General features: G+C 46.2%; 1 protein-coding gene across 1 annotated transcript; it reads right to left on the reverse strand.

Moving 5' to 3' along the window:
* Positions 1 to 7,167: 7,167 nt before the first annotated feature.
* Positions 7,168 to 9,198, reverse strand: LOC133460931 (zinc finger protein 501-like). The gene is made up of 3 exons (XM_061741645.1): positions 9,148 to 9,198; positions 8,306 to 8,610; positions 7,168 to 8,221 (listed from the first exon to the last, which is right to left on the reverse strand). The coding sequence occupies exons 1-3, from the start codon at positions 9,196 to 9,198 to the stop codon at positions 7,594 to 7,596; spliced, it is 984 nt and encodes a 327-aa protein (XP_061597629.1). The 3' UTR covers positions 7,168 to 7,593.
* Between the last annotated feature and the right edge of the window lie 6,089 nt (positions 9,199 to 15,287).

A 15,287-nucleotide genomic window follows, 5' to 3' on the forward strand; every position in this document is an offset into this window, starting at 1 on the left:
GTTAAAGCTCCAACAGGAACAGCTTAACAGGCTCACTGAGACTCTTGCCCAGCTGCAGACCAGCCAGCACCGTTATCCTTCTCCTTACCGTGGCCCATTACTTTGCAGGCGGTGCCACCAACCTGGCCATTTTGCAAAGGAATGCAGAGCGGGGCATAATCCACCTCGCCCTACATCTGCAGCGCCTGCTTCCTCTCAGCCAGGCATGCATTATGAGTCAGCTCAGCATTCGGGAAACTAGCGCCCGCCGAACTGCGGAGTCAAAGTTCGGAGGGGGTAAACATCGGCTCACCTGCTGTGGGAGGGGAAGAGGCTAAGCTAGTCGCTGCTTGTCCACATATGGATGTGATCATGGGGGGAGTAGTGGTTCCTTGTCTGGTGGACACAGGGTCTATGGTGTCCACCATTACGGAGAGCTTCTTCCGGCAGCACTTTGGGTCTTGGGACCAAGAGAGGCTTCAGTCTTGCCACTGGTTACGTCTCAGAGCGGCTAATGGGTTGCCTATACCCTACCTCGGTTACCTGGAGCTTGAAGTCGAGCTTTGTGGCGGGGCGTTGCCACGGTGCGGGGTATTGGTGGTCAGGGACCCTGCGTCGGCTGATGAATCCCTTCATGCGCCTGGTGTTTTGGGGATGAACATCCTGCGGAAATGCTACGGGATGCTGCTTGGGCAACATGGTCTCGCCCTATTTGACTTACCCATCATTACAGAAGCACCAAAGGCTGTGGTGCAGGCATTGCAGAGGTGCCATCACGCCCCTGCGGGCCCTTTTTCTGAAGCTGCTGGTAAGGTCAAGGTGCGAGGCCGGAAGGTTTGCCGCATCCCTGGTGGCACCATGCAGGTGGTTCTGGCTACCTGTTCTGCACAGTACTCAAGCGCCACAGTGCTGTTTGAGCCCTCAGACCAGGGATTTCCTGCTGGCCTGCTGGCCTCCCCGGCACTGGTTCACGTTGAGGACGGTACTGCACACATCCCCATTGTGAACGTGGGTTCTTCCGACGTGCTATTGTACCCACGAACAGTGGTAGGTGTCCTTAGTGAGGTTCGTGTGGTAAGCTTGCCCCCTGGTGTAGAGGAGGTTTCGTCTCATACGGCCTCTGTGGTTTCCCAGGTCGTGGCTCCCCCACTACCAGATCAGGTGGAGGCGGTCGACTTGTCAGCCCTGTCTTACGACGAACAAGAAGAAGCGCGAGGTCTTCTTCGGAAACATGTCTCTGTCTTTTCATCTCACGATGGTGACTTGGGCTGCACTGATCTGATTTCCCACGAAATTCCTCTCTTGGATGACGCCCCCGTCCGCCAGCGTTACCGTCGTATTCCACCGTCAGAATACGAAGTGGTTAAAGAGCATATCAACCAGCTGCTGGGCGCACAGGTCATCCGCGAAAGCAGCAGTCCTTTTGCCTCACCGATTGTGCTGGTTAAGAAAAAGGATGGCAGCCTGCGGTTGTGCGTAGACTACCGACAGCTTAACAGCCGGACAAGGAAGGATGCCTTCCCTCTTCCTCGTATTGAGGAGTCACTTGACGCGTTAACCGGGGCTCGTTGGTTCTCCACTATGGATTTAGCCAGCGGCTATAATCAGGTTCCAGTTGCGGAGGCCGACCGACCCAAGACTGCTTTTTGTACTCCGTTCGGGCTGTTCGAGTGGAACCGCATGCCCTTTGGGCTGTGTAACGCGCCTAGCACCTTCCAGCGGCTCATGCAGAGGATTTTCGGAGACCAGCAATGTCAGTCCCTGCTTTTATATCTAGATGACATTGTGGTTTTCTCCTCTACCTTTCAACAACATCTGGAGCGCCTGGAGGTGGTGCTGCAGCGGTTACAACAGGAGGGCCTGAAGGCTAAGCTGTCAAAGTGCTCCTTTTTCCAGCGAGAGGTTAGTTATTTGGGGCATGTCATCTCTGCCAGTGGTGTTTCCACTGATCCGGGCAAAGTGGAGGTGGTAGCCAACTGGCAGCCCCCCACCACCATCTTGGAGTTGCGGTCCTTTCTCGGTTTTTCAAGCTACTATCGTCGCTTCGTGGAGGGGTTCGCCAAGTTGGCTGCCCCTCTACACCGTCTTGTGGCAGAGCTGTGTTGCTCTAAGTCCAAGAGGTCACGTCCGGTGTCAGACAAGTGGACGTCAGAACATCAGCAGAGCTTTGATGCCTTAAAGTTTAAGCTCACCAATGCCCCCGTGCTTGCCTATGCCGACTTTACCCTCCCCTTCATCCTGGAGATAGACGCCAGTCATGGAGGTTTGGGAGCGGTACTCTCACAGGAGCAGGAGGGAAAGGTGCGGCCTATAGCATTTGCCAGCCGAGGTTTGAGGCCGACAGAGCGCAACCCAGTTAATTATAGCTCCATGAAGCTAGAGTTTCTGGCTTTAAAGTGGGCAATGGCGGAAAAATTCCGTGAGTACTTGCTTGGGCACAAGTGTCTGGTTTTCACGGATAATAATCCCCTTAGCTATTTGTCCACAGCTAAACTTGGTGCACTGGAGCAACGCTGGGCAGCTCAGCTTGCAGCTTTCGATTTCGAAGTTCGCTACCGCCCTGGTAAGAACAATGCCAATGCAGATGCCCTGTCCCGCTTGTACCCCCCTGTTGCAGCGAACCTGGAAACTGTACTCCCTGGTACGTCACTTCCACCACCCTTGAAGCGAGCTCTACAAACTCGAGGGCCCGAAGCTTGTCAGGCTGCTGTCCAAGCTCTGCCTCAGCACCTTCCTGCTGACATTGGCGCACTTCAGCAGGGTGATCCCGTGCTTTCAGAGGTGTTGACGTTTTGGCAGCAGCAACAATATCCCGACCAGGGCGAACGCAGGCGGCTGTCCCAGCTAGCGGTGGTGCTTCTCAAACAGTGGGATAGGCTGACTGAACAAGCGGGGGTGATTTACAGAAAGGTTGCACGGCCCGATGGTGGAGAAGCCGTTCTCCAGGTGCTGTTACCGGCTGTGTTAAAGGAGAAGGTCCTTACCGAGGTTCACCAAAACCATGGCCACCAAGGTGTAGAGAGGACCTTGGAATTGCTAAGGCAGCGTTGCTACTGGCCGGGTATGACCGCCGATGTGAAGCGTTGGTGTCAAACCTGTGAGCGGTGCCAGGTGGCCAAGGACCCAGGGCCATCGGTCCGAAGCTTCATGGGGCATCTGCTAGCCTCGGAGCCAAACGAAATTTTGGCTTTGGATTACACCATGCTTGAACCAACCCATAACGGGCTGGAGAATGTCCTTGTGCTGACCGACGTCTTCAGCAAATACACCCTTGCCTTCGCCACTCGTGACCAGAGAGCTTCTACTGTGGCCCAGGTCCTAGTCACCGAGTGGTTCTCTAAGTTTGGTGTTCCAGCACGAATTCATTCGGACCAAGGTCGGAACTTCGAAAGTGCGCTCATTCGACAGTTATGTGAACTGTATGGGATTGAAAAGTCCCGTACGACTCCGTACCATCCCGCCGGGAATGGGCAATGCGAGCGTTTCAACCGCACGCTGCATGACATGCTGCGCACCCTTCCAGCCTCTCGAAAAAGAGACTGGCATTCTTGTCTACCACAGGTACTGTATGCCTATAACACCACTCCCCACCAATCGACTAGGGAGTCGCCCTTTTTCCTTATGTTTGGCCGTGAGGCAAGGCTCCCAGTTGATTTCCTGTTGGGGAGAGTGCAGGCCCCTGTTGGTGGGACTGTAAACGACTGGGTGCAAGAACACCAGTCCCGGTTGCATCTGGCCTTTGACAGTGTTCGAGATAGGTTAAAAGTCGCAGCTGAGCGCCGGAAAAGGAACCATGATCAGACTGTCCGGTCTGAACCCCTGGTGGAGGGTCAGTTAGTGCTGTTGCGAGACCTTGGCAGGAAAGGTCGTTGTAAGATCCAGGACAAGTGGAATCCAGTGGTGCACAGGGTGGTTCAGGCTCCCCCTGGAGAAGGTCCCGTGTACGCCGTTGCTCCACTGGATGACCTTGCCAAGGTCAAGCGGGTGCACCGCACGCTGCTTAAGGCAGTCGTTGGGATTGCTTCCCCAGACAGCGATCATGCTTCTCCTCCTACCCCATCTGGCCAGCTGGAAATTCAAGACGAACCATCAGATGATGATCTGTTGGCCTTGGTTAGGGAACCTCTTCTCCCACCAGCTGGTCCAAGGGAAAGAGAAGCTCCAACTGCACCAGCCTTGGCTCCACCTGCAGCTGCCACAGTACTTGTGCCCCCTTTCCATCCAGCATCCTCAGCCGCGTCTCCCCCGGAAAGCAGAGGGTCTGAGTCGCAACGTACACCACAGCAGGCGATAACCCCTCCTGCTGATGCGATAATATCCTCTCCCTCCGCTCATTCTGCCCCTCCAGCAGTCTATTCCACGGGGAGTAATGAGACTGCAATACGGCGGACAGCCCGATCTACGGCTGGCCATCACTCAAATCTCCATCATCTCCCCAGACCTGCCAACGAAGGGGCCAATCCGACGCCCCTGGCAGCCCATCTGAATGCAGTGTCTGCCTTCTTCAGACCTTGGCACTAACCCCTACACTTTTCTAATGCATCGTCGGGTCGACGATGAAAAAGGGGGGGGTGGATTGTGGCAGTATGATGTCCTGCTGTGCTCAATTCTACCACAGGTAGAATTGCACTCAATTTCAGGCCTCAGCCTATTAGCACGGAGGGTGAGGGAATAAAAGGCGGTTGTGTTCCCTCCCCTCGCCCTCTCACTTCCTGGTTCCAAGCTCTTCCGGTTTCCCGGCGTTCATTCGCAGCGTTCAGTGCAGTGCTTCCTGAACGCATCGCCAGCGCACCATAACACGGAGCTGTGTAAAGCCTCCTCGGTTCTCATAACCCAAGGACAACTACTAAAAAAGACCCGTGGCCACTGACTGAACTCAAGATAAGGACAGGGGACACTGCTGCTTCGCATGCCCTTTTTTATTTGTGTGATTTGTTTGCTGTGGACTTTATTTGCTGTGTTCCGTTTCCTTTTTTTTTTTTTGCTTTGCCTGTCGCTCCCGGCTTAAACTCCGACGCCGCTGTGAGCCTATTGCTTGCGGGAGCTGGGTGTTCTAGTCCTGGTCCCGGGCTTCTTTCCCCGAGCCGCAGACCCGGGCTGTAGTCTCCCTGTCTGGGCCGCGTGTGTGGGTGTTTGTGACAGAAGTTTGTAGCAGTTGCTGCAACAGTGTGGATGAGAGTGAGTGAGTGAGTTTATTATAGGGCTGTTTTGATTGTTTTGAGATTAAGCTGGATATTTGTTTCAGGTTTATTTTGTTGAGTTGGTAACTCTGGCCAGAGACCCCTCTTTCTTTATTTCATTTACACCATTTGGATAAATTGCTCATTACTTTTGCTTTAGTTCTTTGGTACCTACAACGGCTTTTGTTCATTGTGTTAACAGTATTTCATATTTTCTTTTGAAGGACTTGTGTATTATTGTGTCTAACTGTTTTTCTTTTGTTGTGCAGCTGCTGAGAGCCGGTGGTGGTGGTGGCATCCCCGGTGGTGGTTTCCCTTCGTGTGCTGTGGTCCTGAGTTTGGGTTTTTGTGCACCTCACCTTTTGCTGTGCGTGTGTGTGTGAGTGGGGTGTTCCTTTTTAATTTTGGATTCCTCACCCCTGTTCCCCCCTCACCATCGGTAAGCCTCAGCTATTAATACAACCCGGTGTTATTTCTGTTGGCCCTTTTGTTACAATTTTAACCTGTTTTATATACAAATAAATGGTCTATGGCCTGTTGAATGGTGAACCACGTCTCTAGTATTTCCTTTGTATAATTTACCTGTGTGTCCTTATTAGATTTAGTTAGTTAGAATTCCCTGGGTGAAACTCAGGACTGTTGGTCCTCCAATTTTGTAGATTCTGCTATTTATAAAAAGTAATAACAGCCCCTCGTAACGCCACACTTGGGTATGAAAGGAATTGCTTAGTTTCTTGACTAATTCAATTTTTGTTGAAAGTCAGCCCACTCTTTTTTTTTTCCTCTCACGATCCGCGAACGAGCTCCACTGGATTCTCTTCGAAAGGGCATGCCATTTTCCAAGAGAGCTGATTGGTCAGTGGGCGGTGCTTTTATACCCGGCGATCTGTATCTCGAACATAACCTGCTCCGGAGCAGGTTAGCTGTTCAGCATAAGTTACCATGGCGATGTACCCCGGTAAGAAGTGAACCACCGTCGTAGTCCTGAAAACCCAGGGTTAAACCTGAAGTTACCTCGCTAACCCCAAATCCCGCTTCGTAGTACAGGCCCCAGATGAGGACCAGTGTGGATGAGGGGAATACATGGGCACAGCAGCTGGGCCTCCTTCAGCTCCAGGTCGGTCCAAAGGCGTTCACGTCGAGGCCTGCAGGGTCCCTGGTTCGGCTCCTCTTTGGGCTCAGAAAACTTGCGGCCACTCGCTGCAAAATGGACAGAGCAGAGGAGAAGAGAGCTTTTCCTTTTATAGCTGGCCCAGGAAGTCAAGCCCCCCCCCCTGTGGCTTGGGGTCTGTGTCCAATCAGGGGCTGTTCCTTATCACTGCAGGGCCTTAGATGTAAATCCTGGTTGAGCTTTGCGTCCATGGGGTTTCCTTTGTTCCAAACCATGCGGTCAGGTATCATAAACTCGAGGCTGGTCTCAGCCCGAGGCCCCAGAACTGGGACTCAAAGCTGACCCAAGGCCTCAACTGTTCATATAATCACACAATCCATAGTTCATATCGGACTGTGGCCCAACAAATATTTCTCATATCTTTTCTCATCATTTGTATTGTGTTGGCCGATCAGGACGGCTGACTTCCTCATTCTGCGCTGGGTGAGGGGATGGACTGGACTTGTGGGTGTATATGTACGTGGAAATGTGTGTATCCGTCTATTATTTTATATTCTATTATATATATATATATATATATATATATATATATATATATATGCACACGCACAAACACACATATATGCTTTGATGCATCTAGAAATATTTGTGTGAGAATGCCCGTAATGAATAAGATTGTACACGGTAAATAATGTATGCTTTTATGTATAGATGAATACAGGGTAAATAGTGTTTATATAGAGGGACATGTAACTGCAATTGGCAATAATCACTCAGGTATCTGCAAATTTATACTCACGTATACCACAATATGTTTACACTGTGTAAAATTGTTAATGTGAATTTGTGTAACTTCTCAATACATCAAGATTTTTGCCATCTAATAACAAGGGTCTATGTGAAAACATGGTATTGAGTTCAAGGGATAAGAGAAGTTTTTTTACTTCCTACTTCTTTTTCAACATGCCAAAACTGCTGCTGCTTAAAAAAAAAAAAGAATCTCTTGCATTCATTGTTCAAGTATGTTCGAGCATGTCTGTTACTTACACTACCATCATGTTCAAAATAAAGACTTTTGAATTGAATTCTACTTCATTTTCTAAATCTGGTTATAACTGAACAGCTCTTACAGCTGTAAGAATCTGCTGCTTTTTTAAAAAACTATTCAAAATGTTTCCCACAATCGAACCACCAGAATTATTTCTTTCAAACTAAATTAACTAAACTACATTGGTGCATTTTAACTGAACTCACAAAATAAATGATATCAGCACTGATCACAAATGTACACTTTTTATCCAGTGTGAATACGTTGATGTCTCGTCAAATGACCTCGCTGGGCAAAAGCAATTCCACACTGATCACACCTGTAAGGCTGTCTGTGTGAATACGTTGGTGTCTCGTTAGAGCACCTTGCGCGGCAAAAGCTGCTCCACACTGATCACACCTGTAAGGCTTGTCTCCAGTGTGAATACGTTGGTGACTCGTCAAATGACCTCGCTGGGCAAAAGCAACTCCACACTGATCACACCTGTAAGGCTTGTCTCCAGTGTGAATACGTTGGTGTCTCGTTAGATCACTTTGATGGGCAAAAGCCGCTCCACACTGATCACACCTGTAAGGCTTGTTTCCAGTGTGAATACGTTGATGTCTCGTTAGAGTACCTGGCTCGGCAAAAGCCGCTCCACACTGATCACACCTGTAGGGCTTGTCTCCAGTGTGAATACGTTGATGTCTCGTCAAATGACATTGCTCGGTAAAAGCCTTTCCACAATGATCGCATCTGTAAGGCTTGTCTCCAGTGTGAATCCGTCGGTGTTTCGTTAGATCACCTTGCTGGGTAAAAGCCTTTCCACACTGATCGCATTTGTAAGGCTTGTCTCCAGTGTGAATACGTTGGTGAGTCGTCAAATGACCTTGCTGGGCAAAAGCCGCCCCACACTGATCACACCTGTAAGGCTTGTTTCCAGTGCGAATACGTTGGTGAGTCGTTAGGTGATGTTTCTGGACAAAAGCCACTCCACACTGATCACACCTGTAAGGCTTGTTTCCAGTGTGAATACGTTGATGTCTCGTTAGAGTACCTTGCTGGGCAAAAGCCGCTCCACACTGATCACACCTGTAGGGCTTGTCTCCAGTATGAATACGTTGATGTCTCGTTAGAGTACCTTGCTCGGTAAAAGCCTTTCCACAATGATCGCATCTGTAAGGCTTGTCTCCAGTGTGAATCCGTCGGTGTTTCGTTAGATCACCTTGCTGGGCAAAAGCTTTTCCACACTGATTGCATCTGTAAGGCTTGTCTCCAGTGTGAATCCGTCGGTGTTTCGTTAGGGCACCTTGCTGGGCAAAAGCCTTTCCACACTGATCACAGCTGTAAGGCTTGTCTCCAGTGTGAATACGTTGGTGATTCTTTAGATGATATTGTCGGGTAAAAGTAGTGAAGACTTGCTCGCAATCATCACAGCAGTGTCTTTTGGGTCTTCCTTTATGATTCTGTAACAGAGAAGATGACTTACTTTTTGGCTGCATTATCAAAAGCCTTTTCAGTTTCAAGTATGGAGCTAGAACAGTGTCATTATTCACAAATGCAAAGGACAAAATTCACATGTGTGTAGGACAAGATATACAAGTGTATTTTTGATGCACACACATATATAACCTGATTTAAAAACGTTTTTTTGTCTGTGAGCTGCGCTGGATTTGCATGTGACTTTTGAGACTCCCCTGACGTGACTCGATTCACAAATGCGTTTTTTTTAACACGGAAGGATCTGCAACCAATCAGATATCTTCCTTTGTTTCAGCCAATCATAAGAGCGCACCCCAAGTGGGGAACGATTTACTCTTAAACCAATCAGATTAAAGGGGCGGATACACCTGCTGTTTGAGCTGCGTTGTGCCGTTGGGCTTAGAAAAGTGATTCAACATTTCGAGTTGATGAAATGAAGATAATCTCCTTGGTCATAGTGTAATTATTTAAACAAGACCAAGAGATTTGGTTACTGTTAAGAGAGAGGTCAGCCGCCCATTTGGAAATCGGAAGAGAGACTATTTATTTTGGACATTAACCTGTAGAGTTTCAATAGTAATTTTGGGGTTTTTAGATTAAGTAACTACTATACTTAGCGGTAGGACTGGGCGATATGGCCTTTTATTAATATCTCAATATTTTTAGGCCATGTCACGATACACAATATATATCTCGATATTTTGTCTTAGCCTTGAATTAACACTTTGATGCATACAATCACACCAGTATGATGATTCTATATGTCTACATTAAAACATTCTTGTTCATACTTCATTAATATATGCTCATTTTAAACTTTCATGCAAAAAGGGGGAAATCACAACTTGGTCAAACGCACGTGACTGACGTATGTAAGTAGGTGCGCTTGTTTTATGTCTCTGAGGAGGAGAGACGAGACGAGACGAGAAAGAGTGAGAAAAGCCTGCAATTTAATGCCCTGCTAAAAGCAAATGCGTGATAATGTATACTCGAATATTCACGATAGTCATTTTGTACATTGCACAGAGTAGAAGCCACGATACATCGAGTATATTCGATATATTGCCCAGATCCAGTTGGTTGAGTTTTTTTTTTTTTTTTTTATTATGGACTTAAGTTGTTGGTATTCTAAAAATGTGTTAGTGCTAATTCCATATTGAACAGTGAGTGTGTTAAATGGTACAAAATGTCCACTTACGATTATATGTTGTAGATACTTTATTCCTTGGTCTCTCCATTGAGTAAAGTTGACCATCATTTTATCATTTTTCAGAATGTCTTGGTTGTTCCAGATGGTTGTGCGATCACATGGAAAAAGTGAGACTTTGGCTATTTTAAAAGGAAGTCCCACCAGGCTGTCAGAGATTAGCTAATATTAATGCTTTTAAAGCATTTATGATGTTTAATATTTTGACTGATAAATGGTAAATCTGAGATTTCCAAATCATTGCAAAAACTTGTTCTGAATCCAGCCATTGACTATCTAGTGAGTGATTTTTGCACCATTTTAAGATATACTGTAACTTATTAACTAAGAAATATTACTGGACGTTGGGTAAGTCTAAGCCTCCACAGTCTTTGGATTTTTGTAATGTCTTTAAGCTAATACGTGGTGTTTTATTTTTCCACAGGAATGTTGACACGTATGGATCCAGTGACTTAAACCAAGAACGAAGGGGGTTTGAACGGTATCATTGTAAAAATATATTTATTTTTGGTAAAACCATCATTTCGATGGTGACAATTCTCAATCAGTCCATCAGTGAAATGGGAAGAGAGTTCCATCGGGTAAGATCATCCTCTATTTTTCTTAAGAGCTGAACATAATAGTTTTATTAACTCTAACAGTCTAGGGGAGATGTTTATGCCTAGATATATAATGTTTCCTGATAGCAGCTGCTAAGCGCTCAATAAATAGTGAGGGAGAAAAAGGACAATCCTGTCTGGTACCTCTTTGCAAGTTAAAGCTTGTTGAAATTTGATCATGTTTGTCATTACACATGCCTTGGGAGAGCTATATAATATCTTTATCCAGATGATAAAAGATTTGCCAAATCCAAATTTGTGTAAAGTTGCCAACAGGGGTGATAGTAAAAAAAAAATCCTGAGCCTGAACGTTTTTTCCCTGGGAGGTAAGCGAGCCCCTAAGCCAAGATATATGCCCCGATCAACACAATTGTCATTTTTTGTCCTCTTAAAGTGTAAGTCTGGTGTGAATTGACCCATGGTCCTGTTGTTCAAGCTCACCACATGCAGCCCATAGAAAACAGAATGAGACAATTGAACAACATAGGCCAGGAGTGTGATTCCCTGGAACAACATTTTGATAAATAGTTCATTAAATTGAATATTCTGATGACTTTTGTAGATTTTCCAGACATGAGATGAACAAACCCAATACAAGCCTATATTACAGTAGCATCTTAATTGTGGAGAGCATCAGAGCTCTTGGGACCCTGGGCCTGGTAGGCCTGTTCAGTAATCCATCCCTGCATGCATATTGCTTGTATAGCACACTGATACTACGGATACTACAGCCATACTAAAAAAGGGCAATGGGTGACAATTATAATACTCAAAAGTAAACTAGAAATTGAATGAATCAATGAATATTAGATTTGTTTACAGTATTGATTAGGAGCCAAACCATTGACAAAAGGGCATGAGCAAGGAGACATTACATTTTCTGAAAAATATGCACCATTTATTCTAAATATTTTTTGAAACAGCTACAGTGCAACAAACAAGTGAAATTAAGAGAAAAATAAGTCGCAAGCATTTAAAGTGCAATGTGAACAATGAGAAATAAATAAAATAAAATGAAAAAATAAAAAATAAGCAAATACTGTTTACTACACAAAACCTTACACAACACTCAACATTTGTTCATTCAAAATAAGTTGCTATTAAACTGTAAGTTCAGTATAAATTGACCCATAGCCCCTATTTATTGTCCTCTTAAAGTGTAAGTCTGGTGTAAATTGACCTATGGTTTTGTTGTATAAGCTCACCACATGCAGCCCACACACAAAAAATAATGAGACAATTTGGGACAACATAGGCCAAGTTATGTACAGGCTGCACGCACGCACGCACGCACGCACGCACGCACGCACGCACGCACGCACGCACGCACGCACGCACGCACGCACGCACGCACGCACGCACCATTTTAAGATGTACTGTAAATTATTAACTAAGAAATAATACTGGAAGTTGGGTAAGTCTAAGCCTCCACAGTCTTTGGATTTTTGTAATGTCTTTAAGCTAATACGTGGAGTTTTATATTTCCACAGGAATTTTGAAACGTATGAATCCAGTGACTTAAACCAAGAAGGAAGGGGGTTTGGATGGTATCATCGAAAAAAGATATTTATTTTTGGTAAAACCATCATTTCGATGGTGACAATTCTCCCCATCAGTGAAATGGAAAGAGAGTTCTATCGGGTAAGATCATCCTCTATTTTTCTTAAGAGCTGAACATAATTTAGTTTTATTAACTCTAACAGTCGAGGGGAGATGTTTATGCCTAGATATCTAATGTTTCCTGATTGTAATTTAGTTGGCTGTATTCTGGAAATTGCAGTTGATGCACAAAACTGTGGATTTGGACCAGTTGATAAAGTAGTCAGACAGAGATGAAAATCCATCAATAAGCGCAATTGTCTGTGATAGTGAGGTTTGTGAGTTCTGGAGGAAGAGTAGTACATCATCAGCATAAAGACTTATTTTGTGATATAATGTTTTGCATTGTATGCCTTTAATATTTTGGTTTTGCCTAATAGCAGCTGCTAAGGGCTCAATAAATAGTGAGGGAGAAAGAGGACAATCCTGCCTGGTACCTCTTTGCAAGTTAAAGCTTGTTGAAATTTGATCGTTTGTCCTTACACATGCCTTGGAAGAGCTATATAATATCTTTATCCAAGTGGGAGTCCGAGGCGTTCCCAGGCCAGCTGAGAGACATAGTCTCTCCAGCGTGTCCTGGGTCTCCTCCCGGAGGGACATGCCTGGAACACCTCCCTAGTAGTGCTGGGCGGTATGACCAAAAATGTATATCACGGTATTTTTTTTCATGCAAAACTGGGTGTTAACCACATTTTCTAATGATTTGGAAAGGAATTCAACTCTTCTTCTGGCTCTCAGCGAAGGCGGTCGCATTTTCTGCTCCCTCCTGCCCTTATCTGCCCTGCTGCTTTTTGTCCTGTCTTGTCTTCAGAGTCTCTCCTTTTCACTCCTCTGAAACTCTACAATCATGGAATTGATTAACTGGACCCTCAGTACCATTGACCAAATTTTTGCAACAAGAAGCCAGGGGGTAAGGGAGCCCTCCTGCCCCGACGGAACATTTTTTGCTGGCTATACGATGGACTCCTATAAGAACTGGCGCCCTTTGTGCCTCAAAATTTTATCTGTTGAGGATGTTGAGAACGCCTTCATAATTGGATTTATGATAGCAGGATTTCTCCTAATTGGAGTGGGGATCTTCCTGGCCTATCGACAATCGCGGAAGGCTGCGGGGGCCGTTCTGGCCCTCTCTGAGCTGCCCGAAGCTGCTGAAGGATTGAGCACGGGACTCAGCACTCAGACTGTAACGCTGGGAGAGCAGGGCCGCAAGCTGGATGCGATTCTTGAACAGAATCGTAGGCTAGCAGGGGTCTTTGAGCTCTATAACAAGATGGAGAAAACCTTGGAGAAGCTGGGCACCCGGCTTGGCGGGGACTGATCATAAATTCGTCTGAGCGGAGTTATTGATTGATTGAGGATCCAGAAGAAAAAGCAGACGGAAAATTACCGAGCTGCCTGCAAATTGTTGATTAGTTTTTGGCCTTGAAGGAGCGGCTGGCAAGCCTCTCCGCTATAATCTCCCGGGAGGAATGTAAACATGACGCTCTGCACCCAACCTAACCCTCCCCCTTCCCAAAACATCTGAGGATCCTGACTCCCAGAACTGTACCGCTGTTCGCTAACATCAAGGACGCTTGGCTACTCTCGGGGAGAAAGGTCGTCGGTCTTACCGCGTTACAGACTCTCACATACACACTGACACACACACACCTCCCTCTCCCCATCCAACCGCCTTCCTGGCTCCCTCTCTTATCAGCCCCTCCCGACAAGGACGTCCGGGTTTGAGCGCCAGCTACCCGGCCCTCACTTGGATGAACTGTGCACCCCCCCCCCCCCCCCGACTTGCCCACCCCCAATCACCCACATGCAAGTCCTGTGACGTCTGTGCTTCGTGTCTGCGAGGTGTTTTTTTGCAACTTGATATTGTGTATTGTATGATATTCAGTATCCGAAGTCAATAACAGTTTTCTAAACAGACTCAATAAAGCTGATTCTGATTCTGAATTGCTGCAGTAAATTGGCTTAGAATGGCCTATTTTACTGTCATGAGGAGGAAATATTGTAGAAAAACATTAATGTCCACACTAGTATATACAGGTTTGCATGGCCTCACAACATTTTTTTCCTCAATATTGCGATTGCGATTTAATACGCGATTATTTTTTTCAAGGTTCTGTTCTCATGTATTTTTCAACTACACAAGCAATAAATCAGTCTGTTTCAAGTAGATTTTCCCTTGAAATAAGTAGAAAAATCTGCCAGTGGAACAAGATTTTTTTGCTTGTAATAAGAAGATAAATCTTGTTCCACTGGCAGATTTTCCTACATATTTCAAGTGAAAATTTTCTTGAAACATGTGAAAATTGTCAAATGAGTTATTTTTCTGGTGATGACTAAATGTTGAAATAGCAGTAAAACCACATTCATTGATGAAATGACATAAGGGATGGAAAGGGGGGGTGGCAGTTTTACAAGGGGGATGATTTTGACCGTATTTATTTCGGGGGGATGATTTTGACCGTTTTTATTTCAGGGGGGGATGCCATCACATCACCCTTCATCCCCCCTCAACTCGAGTACTGCTCAGAGGGAACTCAGAACTTCTTCATAAATAACTCAAAAATCACAGAGAAAAAAAAAACACCAGCAAACTAACAAACAAACCAATAAAGCTCTCAGAGTTAACAAAACGAACCAGCAATGAACAACTCGCAGCTGTTTAACTTCTCCTCCTGATGAGCTGACGAGCTGCAGGTGTGGTTTAAGGCTGAATTATGGTTCCGCGTTACTCCAACGCAGGCCCTACGCCATAGGTTACGCGACCTGCAGCGTAACCTACGGCGAAAGCTCTGCGTCGATTTAACGCAGAACCATAAATCAGGCTTCACAGCGCGACTCACTGTGCGCCCGGCTCGTGCTCCTCGCCGACTCCGCGCTCATATATTTAATAAATTTATAAAGCCCATATATTTATAAAGCCTCACTTGGCCGAGCCCTAACACTGAGGCCATGGTAGATTTAGGTTACACGCGGACACGCGGCACTGTTGACTTTTCCCTGCCGGCTCTGCTCACTCGCAACGTGACCAGATCACGTGACTGGTCAAATCGCAGCCTTTGCAGTTAGAAAATCTCGTTTCGGAACAAGTTCCCCTGTGTCATGT

The sequence above is a fragment of the Cololabis saira genome, chromosome 15 (assembly GCF_033807715.1).
Source record: "Cololabis saira isolate AMF1-May2022 chromosome 15, fColSai1.1, whole genome shotgun sequence".
Taxonomy (NCBI): Eukaryota; Metazoa; Chordata; class Actinopteri; order Beloniformes; family Belonidae; genus Cololabis; species Cololabis saira.